Consider the following 21,990-nt stretch of genomic DNA (forward strand, 5'->3'; position numbering starts at 1 on the left):
GTCACTTTGGGTCACTCCCCTGCCCCCCACCCCCAGTAAAAGCTTGTGTATGTGCTGCCAAGTCTGGATCACTCCGGGGGTCCCACTGGTGGGAAGGGCGTTCTTGGGACAGGAGGTCTCCCGTGACATCGCAGAGCAGCACGGAGCTCCACGGAAGGGCTGTTTTCTTGCTGGACCCCACTCCAGTCGGGGGTAAGGTAGCAAAAGAGGTGCTAGGGCTCCCGGACACATACACGCACACACAAGCATGCGCGCATGCACACACACCTGCACACATACACACTTCCTGGGGATTGTTGCAGCATCTGGATATAGAGACCACACGTGGCTTAGTGTTAACATTTTTATAAAAACCCTCACTCTCGGGCCAGCTTGCAGGCAGGCGCGCTGCAGTGAGGTTCTAACGGAATTGAGGACGGCTCTGGGAAACGGACTGGCTCAGGGGTGCCCAGAGAGTCAGCAGCACAGACCATGTGTCCCAGAGTCAGGCAGATCAGGCCTCGGGTTCTGAGTCACAGTGAGGAGGGGGGCAGCCACAGGCCCCACCACCAAACGTGGACCCAGGGCCGGGCCTGCCTGGAGAGGCTCTCACCAGACTCCCCACGCTTCAGCAGTCCTGCACAGACACCTTCACAAAGAGGGTGGCAGATGGGTGCTGGTCTCCGCTCTTGGACAAGAGGTGGACGTGGCGGAATCCTGGCAGGGGCATGCAGGGGGGGCTCCGGTCACCCAGGGCACACACTCCATGGGACTGCAGGCCCCTGCCCAGCAGATGCCAGGCCCAGGTCCCCACTGGGCAAAGACTCACCCTGCTTGAGGCTGTGCAGGGGGATGGTGCTCTGGCCAATGAAGTCGTTCTTGGATGAGGCGTCGTAATCCTCCACCACAAAGCGCACGAGGGCGAGCTCGGGGACGGCCACTTCAAACTCAAACTCCTTGTCCCACCATGGGTTGAAGCCTACAAGGGAAGGGCCTCCCCGTCAACGGCCCGGACACCGGCTAGGGTCACAGGGTCCTGACGGGCTGAGCACCTACCGTTATTGGTGACAACAGGCGTGTGGCGGCTCGCCACGTCGCGCCCCACGCCATGGACCTCCACCGTCACCTTGGGGTCCACGATGGAGTTCTTGCTCTTGTTGACCTTGGGCAGCTGCTGCCCTGAGATGACCTGAGGAAAGGCAGAGGGTTTGGGAAGGGAACGGAGGAAGAAGGGAGGCCCAACAGCTCCCGCCCCCTCTGTGGCTGACCATACCCTGACACTGAGCCGCTTCCGCCTCCACCAGGGCCCTGGGGCCAGGGCATTTGCGTTGAAGGTGGTGTTGGGGTCTCGCAGGAAGTCAGGTTTCAGCACGTACCCACAGAACCCGTTGTCCTGGAAGCGCCCCTGGTACACGTCCATCTCTGGCCCCGGAGTCTGGAAGTTCAGGGCCACTACAGGTGGAACAGGGTCTCAGGCTGCGGTCTGCCTACTCGGGGGCCCCTGAACCGTGGGTCCCTCGGCGAGGGAGCAGTGGGGTCTGGCATCACACCAACTCTCCTGCCACCCTGACTGGGCTACCATGCTGATCTCACTTCCAACTTCCTGTGCAGAATCCAAAGATTTAGGGGTTTGCCAGGGGGTGTCAAAGACTCGTGGTGAGTGGACATTTCCAAGCTGATATTACCAGCTACTAAGCCCATACGTCCTTGCTCTGGGCCCTGCTTGGGTCCCCAAGAAACTCCTAGCACCCACATTTAAGGCCCTCTCCCAGTCACAAGCAACCCCTACCAATCTGGCAGCCCCCGTTCCACATGTCCACGGGGTTGTAGTTAGATGAGTCCGTCCTCCTCCCGGCGGGGTAGATTCGGCTCAGGTGGTTCACGTTGTGGCGGACAAAGCTGTTCCCTGAGGGGAGTGTGGGTCAGTGAGGCCAGCTCAGCCTGCCCACAGCAGGGGGTCACGGCCGCAGCACCGCCAGGCGAGCCAGGCTCACCCGATTCCTGGAGCAGGCGAAGAGCGCGGTTCTCGGAGAAGGACACCATCTCATAGAAGGCCTGCTCGGGGCTGCCCGGGCTGGAGAAGCCCCCAAAGTGGACGCTCTTGCAGTAAATTACTATATCGGAGAGCTCCTTCGCTAGCCTCAGCTTGTCCTCCTGGGGGCCACGGGGAGGCCCGGGTTAGATTGGGAAGGTGAGGTAGGGCGGGCCCTGAGAGCCAGAAACCCAGCGACAGGGACAGAAAGAAGACAGACAGAGAGAGGGGAGGCACAGGGTCTGAGTGGCAGCCCCAGAGAACTGCCACAGGCAAACATCCCCGGGGCTGATGGAGGCTGATGATGAAGGAGGGACCCACGGCAGCCGCCATACACCTCCCCAAGGCTCTCCCTCAAACCTTGGGCGTGTGCTGGACCCGACTCCTCACTGCTTCATCCTCCATCTCTGCAGCCTCATCTTCATCTGAAACCGTGGCCTCCGGACCTGCCTCCCCTCCGGGAGGCACAAGCCCACCAAGCTTTTTCCCCTTCAGCAAGATCTTCCCCTTCAGTTGCTAAAGATGGAGGGAGCAGCTGGTCAGGGCCCACGTGGCCTCCCAGCCGGTCCCCTGCCTTCTCCTCTGAGCACCCCCGTCCCTCGGCGCACCTCGGGGGAAGGCAGGCTGCTGGTGACGCCCTCGAGTGGTTGGTCCAACAGCAAAGGGCCCAGGATGTTGCGCAGGTGTCTAGCCATGACGCGCTGCTGCTCCAGGCTGCAGTGGTTCTCCAGGGACAGGATGACCGGATAGGGGGAGGCCTGGAAGCCCCAGGGCAGGTTAGGAGATTGGGGGAGTCCACCCCCTCCCCACCACCTCCCGACAGGCAGCGCGCCCACCTTGAATGCATAGTCCCGGATGGCCCTGAGCACGTCGCAGAGGAAGATCTTGGAGGTGAATGTGTAGCCATGGTAGATGACAGGCTCCAGGTTGGGCCCATCCCAGCAGTCGAGCTCCACGCAGCGGCAACCTTTGCAGAGCGCCCTATTGGCAGAGATCCAGCTCTCTTCGTACCGCGCACCCGCGCAAAGCCCCGCCTCATCCCCCGCCCACCCGCGCAAGGCCCCGCCCACCGCCACTCCCCGCGCAAAGCCCCGCCCCTGCCACCAACCCGCGCAAAGAGCAAAGACCCGCCCCCCCTTCAAAGCCCGCCCCGTAACTCCAAGCTCCCATAATGCCACGCCCCCACGATGCCACGCCCCCTGGCCTCACCGGATGTAGGCTTCGGTGCTGCTGGGCCCGGTGATCTGGTCTTCCAGCAGGTAAGTGTTGTGTGAGGACGACACCAGGTAGTGGCTGAGCGGCTGGTTCATGTCCTGGTAGACCCGCCGGTGCGCCAGACTGAAGGCACTGCCGTCGGCTGACAGCAGGTACATGAGGAAGCCATCCTTGGTCATCTGCCGCTCCGCCTTGGCTGGGAGAGAGGAGCCCAGCACCTTCAGCTCCTAGGGCAGGAGTCCCCCGCACTCCTGGCCTCCCTATCCCGGGCTGGTCCCTGATGCTCTAGGAAGCGGGTGGATTTGAGTCTCCCAATCAAACTGTGACCAGCCCAGGGCGAGGCCCTCCCTCTGGGGCTCCCACCTGAAAGTCAGGGCCTCGTTTCCTCCGCACCTCCAGACTGGACCCTCCTCTCTCTCTGCCCCATCACATCCCAAGGCTGGGCCCAGTATGGGTGCAAAGAAGGAAGCAGGAAAGGGCCAGGGTAGTGCTCTTGCTCTCGCACTCTATTGCTCGCTCTCTCTCTCTCTCTCTCTTTCTCCACACCCCCCCCAAGGAGATCCTCGGAGCACCCCTGCAGGTGGAAGCTGGAGGGGACAATGATGGAGAGGCTGGTGTCCCATGCCCTGCTTTCATGGGGCAGGTACATGCTGACCTAAAGTCTGCTGGGACCCCACCCAGTTCCCTTCTCTGGGCTGCAGTTTTCCCAGGGGTCTCCCAGCCCCATGAGGCCCTGCCCAGGCCCTTACCCATCTCACTGGGCTCATAACGCTCAATGAGAGAGAGGGCCAAGGCTGGCCCCGCATCCTCCTCGCGCTGCTGGTGCTGCAGGAACGTCACCAACTGATCCACAGACATGGTCTCCCCAGAGCCTGTGGCCTCGGCAAAGATGCGCTCGATCTCAGCCCGCTTGGTGAGCATCTTGTAGAAGACCTCAATCTCCTCGTCCTCTAGGGAATCGGTCTGGGAGTGGTCGCATTCCTGCAAAGCCAGGAAAGCCGGTGCACCAGGCTGAGCCGGCTGGGGCTGGGTCAGGGCCCCTCTGCCTCACTGCCCACCACCCTTCCCGCCTTACCCTGAAGATCTTGCGCGCGTAGTTGTCATCCACCTGGATGTTGAGCTCTTTCAAGAAGTTCTGCAGCTCCTTGAAGCTCATCTTGTTGTCCTTGTTCTTGTCAGCTTTTCGCAAGCAGGAGTGAATCCAGCTGGGCAAGAAGTCAGGAAAGTACCTAGGAACCCTGGGACCCTTAGGCCCTAGCTGGATCCCTGCCTCTATCCTGGGGTTAACTCCTGAGTCCAGCTGGACTGAGACCACCCATAGACACAGCTCCCTGTAGACCTGACCTACGAGATGCCCAACTCTTAAGACAAAAGCTGGTGGTCTCTTTAGCAGAAAGGCTACATCTTGTTGAAGAGGGGGGTTTTCTTCTTCACTAGCTTTGAATCTTTCACGTGTTGAAAACATTTCAAGGGGGCTGGAGTGATAGCACAGCGGGTAGGGCGTTTGCCTTGCACGCGGCCGACCCGGGTTCGATTCCCAGCATCCCATATGGTCCCCTGAGCACCGCCAGGGGTAATTCCTGAGTGCAGAGCCAGGAGTGACCCTTGTGCATCGCCAGGTGTGACCCAAAAAGCAAAAAAAAAAAAAAAAAGAAAACATTTCAAAATATTACTTATGCCCCTACTTCTCTGTTATCTCCATTCTCTTGCTCCTCAGAGAGAACTCAGTGTAGAGCAAAGACAGGTGGACACGGTTTTTTTACAAGACAGTTGGTTATTAGAAGAAATCACAAAGGAAATTATTTTCAACTATTATTATCAACTATTATGTTGATGCCATATAAATGGCTTAAATTCTGAGATTCAAATACAGAGAAAAAGAAAACTCCACCTGGAGTTTTTGGACAGGCCGGAAGAACTGTTTGCAGCAAAGGCTTTGAAGGATTTATTTAAAAGAAAGACAGGAGGAGAGGACGGGGCTCCACTGGGCTCAGTGGTGAAGAGCCTGCCTTGAATGCGGGAGACCTGGTTCTATCCATCCTTGGCACCATGACAAAGAATGGCCGCTATGAATAGTTCAGTGAGAAATGCATAAAACTGAGCGTTTGCAAACACGATGAGATAGCCCCCTCCATGAAGCGCCGAGACAAGGCTGGTCTCCATAGATGGCTGGGCAGGGGAGCAGGGCACACCACCTAAGTGTATGTACTTGCAAGACAAAGTTGCCTAGTGATGTATTTCTCCAAATGTATCCCCTTGTGAAGCAACCAACCCCTGACTGTAATCTTAGATTTCAAACTTTGGAAATGAGACACAGTTTCTCGGTGATCATAAAAGACAGGTAGGGACTGGAGCGATAGCACAGCGGATAGGGCGTTTGCCTTGCACGCGGCTGACCCGGGTTCGATTCCCAGCATCCCATATGGTCCCCCGAGCACAGCCAGGAGTAATTCCTGAGTGCATGAGCCAGGAGTAACCCCTGTGCATCGCTGGGTGTGACCCAAGAAGAAAAAGAGAGAGAGAGAGAGACACCAGAGACCCCTCCTCGTCCTGCCTTATGAGGTCACTGTGAAAAGATAGCTCTCTGCCGGCAAGGAGGCCCTCACCGGAACCGCACCCTGGCCAGCCCCCTGATCTCGGACTTCCCGTCCCCAGTGCTGTGGAAAGGTCATTTCTGTTGTTTCAGCTACTCTGTCTATCTTGCTGTAATGGCCCCTGTTTTTTCCTCTACCCCTAAGTTGCGCTGGGGACCCCCTACAGCCTGCAGCCGTGGGCTGGGCCGGGACCCTCTGCCAGGATACTGTTGCAGCTTCTGCCGCTGGTTCATGGAGCCCGAGTGGTGGATGATCTTGCGCAGCCCCTGCACCCAGTGCTGGGCGTCTGCGGGAGATGGCGCGATAAGGTCCAGCGTGTTGCGCTGGTCCTTGAAGACGATGGAGAAGCAGCGGTCCTCAGGCACGTCGCGGGCAAACTTCTCCAGGCCCTCCGTGCGGTGCCCCATGCGCACATCCTGAATGTCCTCGATGGAGACTGCAAGAAGGGGATGGAGTGGGACGAGGGAGGCCAGCCCAGCTCCTGCTCCTCACTCCTGGGGCCAGGGTGGGGGAGGGGCTGCCTGCCTGGCCTTGGGCAGAGAGGAAGGCGAGAGGCAGGAGGACAGATAACAGGACACAGAAAGAGGAAGGCAGAGACAGAGGTGGCGGGAGACCCAGAGCCAGAGCCGGAGCTTGGCTTCTTCGGGACAGCGGGTGCATAGGGCTCTGAGTGGGGGGTGGGGCAGGGTGGGGCTCTGAGAACCTCAGTGTCCAGGGCCTCCTGACCCCCATGAACTCCATGTGTGGAGCCCAGACTCCAGGCTCTGAGGGGTGGAGCCCTGGACCACCTGGGTGCAGGGGCGCCTCTGACCCTCCAGGCCACTCCAGCACAGCCCAGCCAGACTAGGAGGCGGGGAGAGGGAGGGGGGAGGAGACAGGAGACAGGAAGCCGAGACGTGGAGTTCCCAGGCCCAGGAGGAAGTACAGTTGCCATCGCCCTCGCCAGGGCTTTGTCCCCTCTGGGAACCAGACGGAAGGAATGGCCGGTTGGTGGCAGAGCTGGAGAAGGAGACTGCATCCGTCCGAACTGAGTTTCCCCGTGGGCGGAGCGCATTCATGTCCCAGTGCTCGCCCAGAGAGGGGGTGAGAGCCCCTCCAGGCCACACTGCTCCCTCAAGCACCCGGGGCACCCCAACCCGGGATCTGCCACCCCATCCTTTCCTCTGCACCTATGCAAGCACTGAGTCCCCCACCCCCACCCCACCCTGGGACTTCCTGCCTCCCCCAGCCCAGCACGGCTCCCTCAAGGGCCCCCAGGTGCTGGCACACACTCGCCAGGGGCTCCCGGACCCTCTGGGGCTCGGGGAGTGAGAGGCACCCGAAAACACAGGAAGCCCCTGCCAGAGCAGGGTCCCCAGAGCCCGGCTAGGGACAGACTGGCCTGTCCTTTCAGAGTGCCAGAGTCGGTGGCACGGTGCTGAGTGTCCTCCAGCTCCAGGCCTGCCACCACAACCAAGTCTCAAGGACCCTGCAAGGCTCTGGCCCTGGACCCTGCTTAAGTCCTGCCTGGCTTGTGATCCCTCCGCAGGCCACACTGCCTCGCTCTTTTTTTTTTTTTTTTGCTTTTTGGGTCACACCCGGCAATGCACAGGGGTTATTTCTGGCTCTGCACTCAGGAATTACTCCTGGCGGCACTCAGGGAACCATCTGGGATGCTGGGATTTGAACCCAGGTCGGCCGTGTGCAAGGCAAACACCCTACCCACTGTACTATCACTCCAGCCCCACCGCCTCGCTCTTCCGGTCTGGGTCCCGAGGCCCGGCAGCCCACCTTGCTTCCCGCCCCTCTGCGGCTGAGACTCGTCCCACCCCACTCACTGCCCCCCGAGACCTGCCAGTGGGCTGACCTGCCCCCCCCCATCCCCATCAAGGGTGGGGGAATGAGAGAGGGATTTCCAGGAGGGTCTGGGGAGTGGATCCCAGCTGCTGTGGTCCCCCAGTAAAGCCATCTCCCACCGCCCAGGCCATTTTCATGTAAATCAGTTCAAATTCAGCAACATGAAAGGTTCGGTCCCTCAGCCACGTCAACCAAATTTCAAGTGTCTGTGGCCACGGGCAGTGAGAGGTGCTGTATCAGAATATTCCCAGTGGCACAGAAAATCATTCCCAGATGGCATGGGTCTCTTAGTCCCATCGCCCCAACCCCGTCCCCCCAGTAGAGGTACCGGGGAGACCTGTCCTGCCACCTCAGACTCACGGAAGGATCCCGTGTCAAAGTGGTGCCATAGGGGTCAGAGCAATAGTACTGCAGGTAGAGCATTTGCCTTGCACGCGGCCGACCTGGGTTCAATCCCCAGTGTCCCCTATGGCCAATCCCCTGAGAACTGCCAGGAGTAATTCCTGAATGCAGAGCAGGAGTAACCCCTGAGCATTGCCGGGTGTGATCCAAACGTCATAAATAAATAAATAAAGTGATGCCGCAGAACTTTTTCGCTCATACCCCCTTCACAGGCACCAGAGATAGGACAGCGGGTAGGGCATTTGCCTTCCATGCGGCCGACTAGGGTTCAATCCCTGGCATCCCATATGGTACCCTGAGCATTGCCAGGTGTGGCCCCAAAACAAAAGCAAAACAAAGCAAAGAACTTTCTCCTCTATGACCTAGCGGGGGCGGGGAGGGGGAGGCACTGCCCTCAGGGAGGTGCCCAGTCAAGGCCCCGCTCCACCCCAGCCCAGGGAGGCACTGCGCCCTGTAGCCCCACCTCAGCCCAACATGACACCCGGAAGGGCCGTATCTGTACCCGGACTTTGGGCCTGGCTCTGTCCCTCCCACTCCCAGTGCCTGTCAGCCCAGCTTCCCTCCTTGCCACAACTATCTGGGCCTGCTCCTGTGGTTTCCAGAAGGCCTGGCTCCCCCTCCTCTGTGGCGGTGTAAAATGACCCCTAAAGAGCATCATCCTCTCCATCTGCGCTGCTCAGCCCTCCCCCCAGCCCCCCTCCCCGCCCTCCCCGCATCTGCCTCTGTCCCTCGGGCGCCCTCTGCTTCCCTGTCTGTGGTCCTGAACCACGGTCCACCTCCCGTCCCAGCCCACGTGGGCACTTTGCGGCGCCCCCCACTGCCCCAGCCCAGGCCACAGTCCCGGGGCACTCACAGAGCTGGGACTCGGGGCTCCGCATGACCTTGCGGGACTCCTGCCAGATGGTCTTGCAGTCCTCCTGCAGCTTGTAGAAGCGCTCTCTCCGCCATGAGCTGGACTTCACCTTCAGGAGCTGACTGCCCTTCAGCAGGGCCTGGAGGTCCTCGTCCCCCTGCAGGCCTGGGCCGGGGGAGGGCACAGCAGGTAAGATGCCACCCCCTCCTGAATCCTTGCTCTACCAGCCCGCGGGCCCACTTTTACCACCTCATCCTCTGCTCTCAGTTCACTTCCTCCTCTATGAAGGCTCCAATCGACTCCTGGAGTGCTGCCTCCTCCAAGGAGTCCTCTTGATTGCCCACTCAGGCCAGGCAAACCGTCGTTCCCAACCACTCAAAGTCACCCTGAAAACACTGACCCCACCCCACCCCAGGACAGCGATGCCAAGAGTACCTTGGGGGACCAGACCCCTAGGAAGTGGCCTGTTTATTCAAGATGAGGTGGGCCCCTCCTGGTCACACTCAGGGCTCAAAAGGACCTGAAAGAAGCTGGAGTGGGAAGGTCAGGCAGGAAGGAAAAGGGACAGTTATGATGGCTTCCAGAAGTGAGTGGACGCCAGCACCCACCCCAGCCTCTGCAGCTCTGGACGCACCAGTGTGGTCCAGGTGCCCTTCCTGGCCAGCAGGGTGACCTGAGCAGGTGACTTCCTATTGTGGAGCTCGCCCCCCCTTGTCTTCCATCTGCCTGCAAGGAGAGTGCTCAGGTGACATGAGATGCAGCAGAACCTGGGAAGGCCTCAGAGCGACAGAAGCCATCGTTCTTGCTGTCCATGCAGTGGCTGCGGGTACCCTGGTCCCCCCTCCCTGACGTTCCCTCCTCACCTAGACTGGCAAAGGTGGGTCTCTCATCCTTGCCCCAGGAGAGGCAGAGGGCAACCTGTGTTTGGCCAGCTGGGTGGTCCTGGCCTGCTCTGGCCACTTCATCTCTGAATCGCCTGAGTCCAGGGTCCCCAAGGCATAGTGCAGGTCCCCCCGCTGTGACAAGGACCCGAGCTGTCCCCAGCCTCTGCTGGCTCTCTGCTGCTCTCAAGACCCAGGCAGTCTCAGAGCTATGACACCCTTCGTCCCAAGCATGCGCCAGAGGGCACTAGGAGAGAGGCCCCAGGCCTCAGCAGCCCCTGCACCAACGGTGACCAGTGCGTGAAACCTGTACGCGAAGGACGCACCAATGTGAGGTAGCGACAGATCCACGCAGACACACGTGGCTGAGCATCTCCCACATCTTGGTGAGGATCGGGGGCTGTGTGCGGATCTGTTCCACATCGGCTGTGGCTGTGTCCGTGTCCGCCGCAAGTCTATCTACATCTGTTATCTCCCGGGTCACACTAGCCGCAGCCAAGTCCCACCGCCAAGTCTGGAGCCGAGCTAGAGCCAGGATGCCGTGCGCCCAGCAACCAGGAATCCTCTGCTCCAGCAGGGTGGTGGCATCAGGCAGTGCCCTCTGCCCAGTCCCGGGGGCTCACCTGTCCCCCTCCACGCACCCACCACTTCCCCAGGCCTTCCCTTGGCCAGCTGCAGCCTCTCTATCCCTGCCACCAGGGTTCCCTCGAGTGGGGACAGGGACAGGGGCTGGTGCTGACACCTCCTCCCCAGCAGCACTGTTGGAGGGGGCTGTTCTGGTCAGTCTCAGGTGACTTCCCTGCCTTCATCCCCTCACTTTGTCACTCTGTCATTTCCTGGAGACACAGCCCCCTGAGAGGCCCAGAGGAAGGAGTGGGGGCTGCAGATTGGGGACCCCTCTCCCGTCTGTGACGGTGGCACTCAAGACAGGAGTCCAGGTCAAGGAGACAGCGGCCTCAGCCCCTGCAGGGGCTCCAGTGCTGAGGCTGAGGGGCCCGTGGGAAGGGGTGCACCGGGGCCTCCTGCGTGGGCCACACAGATGGGAAAGTGGGGAGGGGGCGGAAAGCAGAAGGCGTGCCCCACCCTCCAGCTCTGGAAAACACCAAGAGGAGATGACAGGCCCATCCTGTTCTGGAGCCAGACGAGGATCTATCTGCAGCCAGGCGGAGATAAACCCCTCGCCGCTGCCCACGAGGATTCCGGAGTGTGGGCCTCAGTCCAAAGGTGGATCCTGAGCCCAGCCAACAGCCCAGGGCGCTGGGCAACCTGGACAGCACCTCCCTCTCTCAGCCTCATGGGGCCCTTTTGCTTCTGAGGCCACGGGGCCACCTCCCCGACCTGCTGTCTCCCTCAGCACCTACGAAGTCTACAGGACACTCACCCAGCCCCCGTGCGCCCGGCTGTGGTTCTTTCTCCCCATGTAGGGTTTGGGGGTGGGTGAAGGGAGACACACTGGGATCCACAACCACAGAGTCACACGCCCTACTCAGCCACACCACCTAGAACAGACACTAAGCCCCACACTGTGTCACATGGAGAACACAGGGCCACACGAGATGGGATGTAAAAGCATCCTCGTGGTCCCAGCAACGGCAGCCATCATCATGATAACAGCTAATACCTGCATGTGACACAGTTCTTACTCCCCTCCGCAGCCCTCGAGGACAGCACTATCATTATTCCCATTTTACAGATGAGGAAATTGAGGCCTGGAGAAGCTACACGGTGGAGTCAGGACTCAAGAGCCTACCCGCAGAGCCAGCGCCACAAAACATGACTCTCAGGCAGCCCCCTACTCGGGGACATGCTGCCACATTGGAAAACCCACCTAACACACACCTCGAAACCAAGAGCGGCTGCGTTGCTCAGGCATCTGGCTGGCCCAAGGCCACACACTGCCCTCCGCATGGCACTATCCCATTCCGTCCCCCATTTGGGTACGTGGCACACCATCACAGCTGTGCACTGGCCACCAAGGCTACACCAGTGACCATCCCCACTGGGTAGCCCACGTCACACACTTTTGCTCAGCATCCCTCTGAACTTGGAGGATATCTTGGGTCACAGTCATATGCTAGTGGCCACCGATCCAGTGTTACCTGGAACCTGTCAACAGGCCAGGCAGGGGCAAGGGCTCTGCCTCACTCCTCCTGTGCCCCCTGTCCCCCGCAGAGCCCACACAGCCCAACTGCAGAAATAGCCCCTCCGCAGCGGACACGCCCAGTCACTCCAGCAGTCCGACAGAGAGCGGGGCTCCAGGAGCTCATTCAGGGGTGTCTGCTTCCCTTACCCAATCTCTGTCCATTGAGCGCCGCCACCTTGCGGCTCTGCTCCTGTAGGTAGAGCTCTTGAGAGCGGCTCCGACGCCGGACCCCTAGGCACTGCATGACTCTCAGTCAAGTTCCAGCTGCCGCCGCCACCGCGGGCCGGGTCAACGCCGCCACCAGAATCCAGCTCAAGCCCAGTGGGTGGACCTGCAAGCCTGGGCGGGGACCCGGAGAGGAGCCGAGGTGTGTGGGCGGGGCCCTGCATGGGCGGGGCCAGTAGTTGGGGCGTGGCTCGGGTTGGGGGCGTGGCTAGAGGGAGGGCGGGGTCCTACAGGTTTGGGGCCAGAGTAGCCTCCGGGCGGGGAGCGGAGCAGCCCGAACTCCGGAGGTGCGCAGCGCCGCGGAGCAGGAACCGGGTCCTGGAGGATACATGCGAAGCGGCGAGGGGTGTAGAGAGGGAAGACTCATAATAAAAGCCAAGACAAACGGCTCGGAAAAAAAAAAGGAAAAGCCATAAGCCAGGAAACTAATCAGCGGCTTAAAAAAAAAAAAATCAGTGTTCATAAAGCAGGTTGGAGGCGGAGCCAGAGCCGAGGAGGAGGGGCTGGGAGGCGACGTGGAAGTCCAGTCGAAGCCCGGAAGCAGCCCGGGGGCGGGGCCAGGGCCCAGCGGGCGAATCGGGGTAGGGCCCCTCGCCCGAACGTCACGGTTTGGCCCAGGGAGGGGCTGAGCCTCGCGCCCTTCGGGGGGCGGGGTCACGCCCCGGGGGCGGGGTCTGGGCCGCGCGTTCCAACCTCGCTCTGCTGTGGTCGGTCCCCGCGCTCCGGAGGTAGGGCTTCGTGCGTTCAGCCCCCGGGAAGCCCCGGGCACTTAGCCGAGGACGCGATGGGGTGAGGTGAGGCGGGCCCCCGGATGGAGCTCGGGCCAGAAGCGGCCGAGTCCGCCAAACGTGCCACCAGCAAACCCCTGGGTCGTAACTTGCTCTTCTTGCCTCCCCTGGGGTAGCCTCAGGCCGGCCAGTTCGCAGTTGGCCCTCTCTCAGTTTCCCCCGCCCCGCTGGGGTAATCCCGGAGGTTGGGAGTCAGCTTGGAATTCTGGGAGGGGGCCAGTGGGGTTGTGGAATGCCGATCTCAGAAATGCATTTACTAGCTGGCATGCTTCGGTAAACACCGGAGAGCCACGGCAACGTTCCACAAGCGCTGCAGTGTGCTCGGGAACAGGGGGTCCTTTCATGGAAGTCACAACTTCCCTTTCATTCAGGCAGCCACTGTTTATTGAGCCCCTACTGTGTGCCAAGGTCAGGACACCACCCAGAAGCCTGACTCATTCCTCTTTCTTACTCTCCCAATAGTTCCTCCATTCGCCTCCCCGGCTTGTGCAGTGAGTCACTGGAAAAGCTGGTTGTTAGCAGACAAGCACACAGAAGCAATAACAATAAACCCGAAAAGCAGTGACTTGCCAGGCGCATGCCGCGGAGACACTCAGAGGCAACGTGTTAGTGTGGATGGGCTGAAATTTATGGGCACAGACAAGTTGTTCTTCACGTGGGGAGGAAAGAAGTGGAGTGTAAAGAGCATGTTTTAGAAAAACCATTCAAGCCGTGTCAATGGCTTTTTCTTTTCCTGATGTCAAGGATCAAACCCCGGGCCTCATATATGCAAGACGTTTGCTCTGCCACTTGGCTCACATCCCCTGGCCCTAAGCCTTCTGAACTGGAAGAATGAAAACAGACTCAATATAAATGACTTCATTGGAATTCTTGTAAATTTTATTTTATGCATATAAAAGCAAGTTCCAGGGGGCCAGAGCGATAGTACAGCGGGCAGGGTGCTTGCCTTGAACATGGCCAACCTAGTTCCAACCCAGTTTCCATCTCCGGCCTCCCACACGGTATGCCGAGCACTGCCAGGAGTAATTCCTGAGCATCGTCGGTGGGACCTCAAAAACAGACATATAATAAAAATTTTAAATGTTTAAAAATAAAATCATCCCAAAGGGCCAGAGAAAAGTACAGCGGGAAGGGCATTTGTCTTGCACACCACAAGCCTGGGTTCAATCCCCGGCACCCCATATTGTCCCCCAAGCACTGCTATGTGTGGTTCAAGATAAACAAACAAACAAACAAAAGTTCCCATAGGCTTCAGCTAACAGCCAAAGTGATGAATATGTTTCTGTACTTTGGGTCTGGATTTGAAAGGTGACTGAGGTGGGGAGAGGGCTGACCACCACAGTTTTATTCTGATGACTCTAGAATCATCATCTCTTGGGACTGCTGGCATTTTAGCCAATGTGGCTCTCCTATGGCCACCAGAGCACCAGAGCTTTGTCCTCAGAACAGCGCTTGTGAGATAGGTATTACAATCCTGTGGATGAAAAAAAAAAAAAAAAAAAAACCAGTCCAAAGAAGCAAAGGGAATTAACTCAGGGTCACACAGTAAACAGAGACAAAGCTTCTCTAGAGCCCAGGTCTTCTGCGACCAAGGTTGGGCTTCTCCTGGGACCGGCCTTCTACCTTTCAGTGCCAGCCATCACAGCGAGGCAAGGGGGGCAAGGTGGAGAGAAGGTGAGTGAAGATGGAGGAGGTCGGTGAAAGGAGGGTTCTGGGAAGTAGCATCTTTCCAGGCACATTTGAAGACCTGTTGCAGAAGTCAGTGCAGGCCAGACCCATGTGCAGGCAGCAGAGGAAGTGGGTGAGAGAGAAACCCAGGGATTAGAGCATCATTCTGAGAGTTTTCCAGGGATGGAGCTAGTTCTGGCTATATTTTTCCTGGCTAAGAACTACTTTCTCACCCCACCATCTCCCAAATCCCTGCAGACAATCATGATCCCGGGGGTGGTGGGCTTTGCCTGGAACTGGGTACCCACTGAGACCAGTCACTGTTCTCTGTGTCTTATAGGCACTGCCTCAGGCAATTCTCACAGCAACCCTAAGAACCAGTTGGTGCTTCAATGTCCCATTTTACAGACATGAAAATGAAGGCATATAGAAAGCCAGTGCTTTGTCTGAACTGAAAATAAGAGTGAAGGTTTGAACTCATGTTAACTAGACTCACATAACTAGTCTGCCTTTGGAATCCATGTCTGCTGCATGGGGGGAGGTGGGGAGGAGAAAAGGGGCAGCTCAGAGTGTGCAGGGCTGGGAACCTCCCCATCAATGAAGTTCTTTCTCTAGAACACGCCCCAATGCCCGAGTAGTGTGGTCCTCCAGCACATGTCCAACACTATGGGACCCCCAACTATGAAAGGGATGCAGACTCCCAGTGGGTGTTTAGAGGATCAGGAAGTGGAACCTAGGGCCCAGTGACACCCCTGCCCTCCCCAGCCCATTCTCCTTAGCCAGTTTCTCCTTCCTGTCTCCCTTGCAAGGGGGCCTGTCCATAAAGTCAGTTATGGAAAGCCATTTGGGGTGCTGAGGTCAAGGTGGTGGGGCCTTCAGGGAGGCAGCTGAAGGGGTGGTGTCGAGGCATGTGGTGGGCCAGGGTCACTGCACCCATGTCACAGACCCCACACGCTTCCTCTCCAGGAAGACACCCAGGCTGTGGGAGAGGCGGGGGACACAGGATGGCACCTGCTCCTCGCTCCTGGCACCGAAGTTGTCGACCAGAAGGAGCTGACTGAAAGCTTTCAGGAAGCAAGCCTGTTGGGACTTCCTGGAGGAGGTTGCCGGCCCTCACTAAGGGAGAAAGCAGATCTCTCCGAGTGACCTCGGAGCTGCCCAGTCTCCCTTGCTACCAGTCTGGCAGGAGCACAGAGGACACCTCTGGCCAAGAAGAGCCGGGGACCACACAAAGGGGCAGAGACTAGTGAGGCGGATGCTTTCAGGAGCCGAGGCCAGTAGCATAAGGGAGACAGTCTGAGCCCCGGCATGGTCTCCCCAAGGCCAACTGGCCACCCTGAGATGCGTGGGGTGGCTGATCTCCCTCCATCCTGGGGGTCCTAGTGGGCTGCTGACGGACTCTGCCTTTCTCCTTCCCATCTGTTATGTCTGCGTTTGGTTGGGGATGGAGTGGGTACTCAGACCCGCCAGCCCCACCCATGCCAGGAAACAGGATGTTAAGCAGCGGTAGTTGAGGGACTCAACTATACAGGGTCAGGATTTGAGGGTCTGAGTGACAGATGTTAGGGGACCCCAGGAGTGCAAGTTCTCGCCAAACTGATGCCAGATGCCCAGCCCAGACAGCGGGTCCAGGTCGAGCCATAAGACTCCGATTCCCTGAGCTCTGGAGCCACAGCAATTCGACCAGGAGCTGGCGGGACCCAACTCCGCAGGACGGAGGGTGGAGCCAGTGAGCGGAGGAGCTGAGCCCCAGCGGGGCCCACCTAGGCGGTGCGGAGGGGTAAGGGCGGGGGGCACAATTCGACGGCTCCGGCTGGGCTCGGCGGGCACCGCGGCCTGCGATGGCCGAGCTGAGACCTAAAACGGCACGGAGCGACCGTGGCGGAGCTGGCGGCCACCTCGCCCCGCCCCCGGATCCCGCAGCCCTGACACACCCGCGCGGCTGACGCGCTCCAGGCACGCCTGAGCTTTGGGGGGAGCCTCTCGGGACGCTCCGGACCGGGCGGGGAGAACTTGCTTTTTTTTTTCACTGGAGCCGCTCCCTGCCCGATTCAGGCCAGCTGAGCGCCGGCCCTTGGAGCCTTCCTCACCCGGGGTCCGGGGCAGTCCCCGAGGCAGCTCTTCCTCCCTGTACCCCCTTCCCCCAACTCCGGGAGCTGAGACCCAGAGCTGTGCCCCGCGTGCGCGCGCACGAGCGCGACCCGACCCCTGGGAGGGGAGCTAGCGCCGAGACTTCCCCAAAAGTGACCAAAGGCGACGGGACGGGACGGCCCAAGAGGCCGGGGATCCCCAGTCTGTGTCCCGGAGCAGCTTCGGGCGCGATCGGCCCCCTACAGAGTCTCCCTGCGCGTCCCCCCAGAACTCACCGTGTAGGGTCAGGAAGTCCCGGCCCGAGTCCATGCCCGATGGGGGGGGGGGGGGCGCCGCGGGGCGCACGTGTGCGCGGCGACTATGCGGGACGATTCACCTCCTCGCCCCGGTGAGCTGGTGCGACGCGAAGACACTGCGGGGGGCGGAGGCAGGAGGGGCGGGGGACTCCGCCCCGCCCGCCCCCTGGACCCACCAACCCGCGCGCCTCTCCCCGCCCCGTCCGGGGGGGACCCGGCGCTGCGGGTGGGGAGGTTCGGCCCAGCCCGCCAGGAATAGCCGGATCCTCCCGCTTCCTTGGCTGCGGCCGCCGCCCACAGCCCCCCGGCCCTGTCATTACCGCGGGCCGCCCGGGCCCCACGCCCTGCCTGCGGCCGCCTGGCCAGAACCGCGGGGATGCGCTAAGGAGTCCGGCGTCATCCCGGGGACGCGCCAAGCCCATCCGGGCGCAGCGCCGCCGAGTCGTCCCGGGCGGCCCACGAGCCCCCAGGAGTCCGCGTGTCCTTCCCGGGAATGGGCTGGGGTGCGCGCCCAGAGTTCCCGGGAGAGGAGGAGGGCGCCCCGCATCTGTGGCGAAGTTTCTGCCCCAGGGCGCCTTTGGTGAGAGGCCGGGTAAGAGGTAAATTTAGAGCCTAGGGACAAAGGGCAGCTTCCTTTGAGACCCCCCACCCCCACCCCAAACCGCGGTAGAGTGAGGAACAGGACTGGGGTGACAGCGTTTTCCCAGGTGCCCCTACTTGTACCCCGACTCCCAGCCTCAGTTCTAACAACCCAGACTCCTTGAGGGATGGCGTGTTGGGGGGTCACACCCGGCGGTGTTCAAAGCTTACTTCCGGCTCTGTGACTCTCTGGGTCACTCCTGCTGGTTCTCTGCGAACCCTTTGCCCTGTCGGGGAATGAACTGGAGACAGCCCAGAGGTCAGTGAGGTGGTCTGGAATGCAACTGGCCCTGTTTGATTTCCTGCGTGTGGCCCAGACACTCCCACAGCCCCCAGATAAAAAGGTTTGAGACTGGTCAGTCTCTGGGTCTTGGAGTTCCCCACCTCCCGGCTTTCCCTCTGCAGCACTTCTAGCTCTTTACCGGGCACTTGATTGGGGTCCTATCCTCCGGTAAGACCACCCCCATCTGGGACAGGCCTTGAGGGGCCCATCCAGCCCCCTTCCATACTGAGATGAGCAGATCCATGTCACATGTCGGCAGGCCCAGCAATGGAGCCCCAGTTTCAGGGGGGTGGGGAGCAAGGGGGTGAGGTCCTGCCTCTGCTCTTACCTCTCCTAGGTCCAGTCACAGGCTCCAGCCACCACCTCCCCACCTCACCCTTGGGAATGCCTGGTGCCTTCTGACACACCTGAGCACCACAAAGCCTTCTATCTGCAGCCACCTCCCTGGGCTGCCGCTCCTCTGTCCAGGCAGAGTCACGGGCCCCAGCACGTGACTTGGCTTCATCTCAAGCTTCATCCCCATCCCCATTTGTTCATGTCCCCTTCCTCCTGAGTTCCAGGCATCAGACGAGCCGGGGAGCCTGTCTCCTCTCTGTCTGCCTCGCCTGCCCCTTCTCCCTCCGGTGGGCTGCGGGCAGCTCCTCCTTTGCACACACCCACCCCACCACCCCCTGCGGCTGTCTCGCAGAGGAGCCATAGCCTCTCCCTGGCTGGGAGTCGTTGGGCAGGAATGGGCCTGGCTGACTCAGAGCTGGCACAGGCCACCAGGGGCTGCCAGAAAAGGCCTGGGCCCGCCCTGTTCCAGAAGCCAGCCCGCTGCTCTGACCCGAGGGTCAGTCGCCTCCTCTTACCTCCTCTCCTCCCCACATGGGCAGAGAGGCTCTCCCTCCCTCCTTCCCTCACTCCCCTGGGGCACAGGCTGTGGGGCCCTGGCAGGAGGCCTGCTACCTAACCACAAAGTTGCAAAATTCAGCTTTCTCTGCCCTCAACTCCCACCTATTACCTCTGGCACCCGTATGTGGGGGTGTGGGGTGGGGGTCCGGGCCAGACTCACATAGCGGGCCTCTCAGCACTCCGCTACCCGTCCTGTATCCAGTGTGTGCCCGAGGGTCACGGGTGGGGGCGCGGGGGGGGGGACGTGGTGGGATGGAGTGGAAGCTTCTGGGAAGATTCTAAACTCAGGAGGCCTGGTCCGGGGCAGTGGGGAGTGGGGGAGGCAGACCTCCCCAAATCCCCCGTGGCCCCTCCACTATGACTCTGTCCAGAGGCCTGGGTAGGGGTGGAGGTGTGTGTGGGGGGGAACAACCCAAGAATGCCACATTTCAGGATGGACAAGCTCCAGGCTGCTCACGCCCTCCCAGGACATGTGAATAGGCCAGAGGGCAGGTGAGATGGGGTCCACCTCCCCTCACCCCCCATGCCTGATCCTGGGAGGGTGGGGACTTTTTTCCTGGCACAGGAATGAGTGTGTTTCTCTAAACCCTGGCTCTGTGTTTTCCTAGACTGAGGATGGAAGGCAAGGATATCTGGGCAGTAGCAGTGGGCAGCCCTACCCTGCACTGCCCTCCCCACAGCTGACTGCTCCTGGTCGCCTCTCGGGATTCGGGCAGCCTCAGGGCCCAGCCCAAGGCTCCTGATGTCCCCTCTGCTTTTGAGAACCTCCGAAGGGTCCTGGACCAAGTCCAGCCAGGAAGCACGAGGAGGGGCGTGAGGGCTCCTCCAGGGAGCAGTACTGGCCAAGCGAGGGTGCCCAGCCCAGGCCAGGGAGGAGCTACTGAGGCCACAAAGGCCCACAGGTGGTGGGAGCCGGTGGTATTCCCGGAACAGTTTGGGGTCATTTGGGGGCACTTTCTCATACTACATTTGTGGGCTTTTGTGTTTTCCTTTATGGATGTAAGTAGAGTGTGTGCTTCCCTGTGGGTCACACCCTGTGTTCCCTCGCTCCCCACCCACCCCGCAGCACAGCCTGGTGCTTAGTGTGACCCAGAATGGGCCCCAGCTCCTCTCTGAGGCACGCGCACGCTTCAGGGGGTGTGATGGGGACTGGAGATGCCGTGCAGAGCTTGCGGCACTGGCCTTGCACGCGGCTAACTCCAACCCCGGCACCACGGACAGGCCTGAGCTGAGCTCACACTCCTGCCTCAGGCCTGGACCACCGCCTGTCCACTCTGCCCAGAACCTCTTCCCCAGACAGCCACCATCTCATCTCCTTTTCCTTTCCTTCTTTTTGGTAGAACTGGGGCTTGCACCCAGAGCTTTGCTGGCACAAAGCATGATTTCTCACTGAGCAGCACTTCCAGCCTGTGTCTTGGCCCCTTCAAATCTTTGCTCAAACATCACCCATAAGTTCCTGCCTGACCCGCCTATTTAAAATTACCCCTCTCCCATGCCTACATTCCTCTCCTCTCCTGTTTAAGTGGTCTTCTTTATACTTCACCCACTATGTAGACACCTTATTTTAGGGAGAGTACCCTGCTACTGTGTTTGCTTTGTACTGTAGGATAACATAGCCTCAGGTAGTTTAGGTTTACTGGGAACTTTCCTCTGTGTTTATTTGTAACTTCTTTCTTTGTGTTCTGTTGACTTGGAAATATTGTTTTTCTCTTCTCCTTGAGTCCTTTACATAGTTTATTCAGAGCCAAGTCCTTTTGTATGGACATAGCAAGAGATACATTGAGGCTTACAAGGCAGCTCTCCTGGCAACATCTTGCCACAGACTCAGACAACAGCACTCAGGCCAGATTAACTATTCCTTACTTTTTGGATCATGACAGCATTTGTCCACGATCAAGCTCTTAACTTAGAGTTAAGCATTAGGCGCTTTGGCCAGGCCCATCTCGATGCCAGGGTAGCACACAACTCACCGCTTGCCCTGGGTCCGTCCCGTCCCTTGTCGGAACCCTGCTTTTGGGGGTGCTAGGAAGTAAGGGCAGCTGAGGCTTAGGTCGAGAGAACAGATGCCCAGGAGGAAAATAAAATGCAGAGTCAAATGACTCCCAGGTTACAAAAGCATAGCATTTGCTAGTCTTCCTGTGCCCATACATTCTACCATGTGGTTGACCTGGGTTCGATCCATATGGTCCCCTGAGCACCATCAGGAATGATTCTAGAGTGCACAGCCAGGAGTAACCCCTAAGTACTGCCAGGTGTGACCCAGAGAGTAAAAAATGATACTTAATTTTTCTATTGGGCCCTTTTATATCTTGAGCCACATTTCTCAGTGCCCAGAGCTTACTCCTGGCTCTGTGCTCAGGGATCACTCCTAATGGAGTATGGGGAATCACAAGGAGTGCTGAGGAGTGAATCCAGGTTGGCTACATGAAAGCAAGAGACTTACCTACTCTACTATGTCTCTGGGAGAAACTGAGGCACCATCCAGCAAAAGGTGGTCCCCCGCAGAAAAGGAGAAAGTCCAAGAGAAATTGAAGGTCGAGATCATAAGAAAATGAAAAGACCATCTAGGGGCTGGAGCAATAGCACAGTGGGTAGGGCATTTGCCTTGCACGCAGCCGACCCGGGTTCGATTCCCAGCATCCCATATGGTCCCCTGAGCACCACTAGGAGTAATTCCTGAGTGCAAATCCAGGAGTAACCCTTATTCATTGCCAGGTGTGACCCAAAAGAAAAAAAAAAAGACCATCTAGATCCAAGGCTGTTCTGGGTCACAACACCTGATAAACTGCATAGAAAGCTGCAGGCAGGAAAAACCCAGATGTAAAACCTTTGCAAAAGATGAGGCATGCATTTTCCACCAGCCCCCCATAAGGCTGGTTCCCAATACCATACATGATCCCTGAGGACCGCCAAGAGTGACCCCTGTGCACTGAGCCGAGAGTATGCCCAATGCAACCAGGGGTGGCCTTTCATGCAGAGGAGGTTCTCCCAGGGGAAAGGCTGGCATGTGGCTCCAGAGGCAACCTGTGCCCTTTCTTAAATGGGAAGGGGTTTGGCCAAGCAGTGAGAGTAAACAAGAGTGGAATGTGTACTAGACACAGAAAAATCAGAGATAAATCCAGCCTCTCAGGCAGAAAGATAGCAGGAGACAAGGATCACAGGATGAGAGAG

The 21,990-nt window shown here is 59.2% G+C and overlaps 1 protein-coding gene across 2 annotated transcripts; it reads right to left on the reverse strand.

Annotated features, from left to right (window-relative positions):
- Window positions 1-329: 329 nt before the first annotated feature.
- Window positions 330-17,279, reverse strand: PLCD1 (phospholipase C delta 1). Of its 2 annotated transcripts, none has more exons than XM_055135776.1 (15): window positions 16,983-17,279; window positions 8,912-9,076; window positions 6,028-6,256; window positions 4,302-4,431; window positions 3,976-4,207; window positions 3,221-3,422; window positions 2,848-2,992; window positions 2,620-2,769; window positions 2,372-2,527; window positions 1,974-2,133; window positions 1,769-1,885; window positions 1,253-1,431; window positions 1,036-1,168; window positions 809-958; window positions 330-696 (listed from the first exon to the last, which is right to left on the reverse strand). In XM_055135776.1, the coding sequence occupies exons 1-15, from the start codon at window positions 17,014-17,016 to the stop codon at window positions 608-610; spliced, it is 2,271 nt and encodes a 756-aa protein (XP_054991751.1). In that variant the 5' UTR covers window positions 17,017-17,279; the 3' UTR covers window positions 330-607. The 2 variants fall into 2 exon arrangements, with proteins under 2 accessions (XP_054991751.1, XP_004614682.2); XM_004614625.2 differs by lacking the exon at window positions 16,983-17,279 and adding an exon at window positions 12,083-12,224.
- Window positions 17,280-21,990: the final 4,711 nt, after the last annotated feature.

The sequence above is a fragment of the Sorex araneus genome, chromosome 4 (genome assembly GCF_027595985.1).
Source record: "Sorex araneus isolate mSorAra2 chromosome 4, mSorAra2.pri, whole genome shotgun sequence".
NCBI lineage: Eukaryota > Metazoa > Chordata > Mammalia > Eulipotyphla > Soricidae > Sorex > Sorex araneus.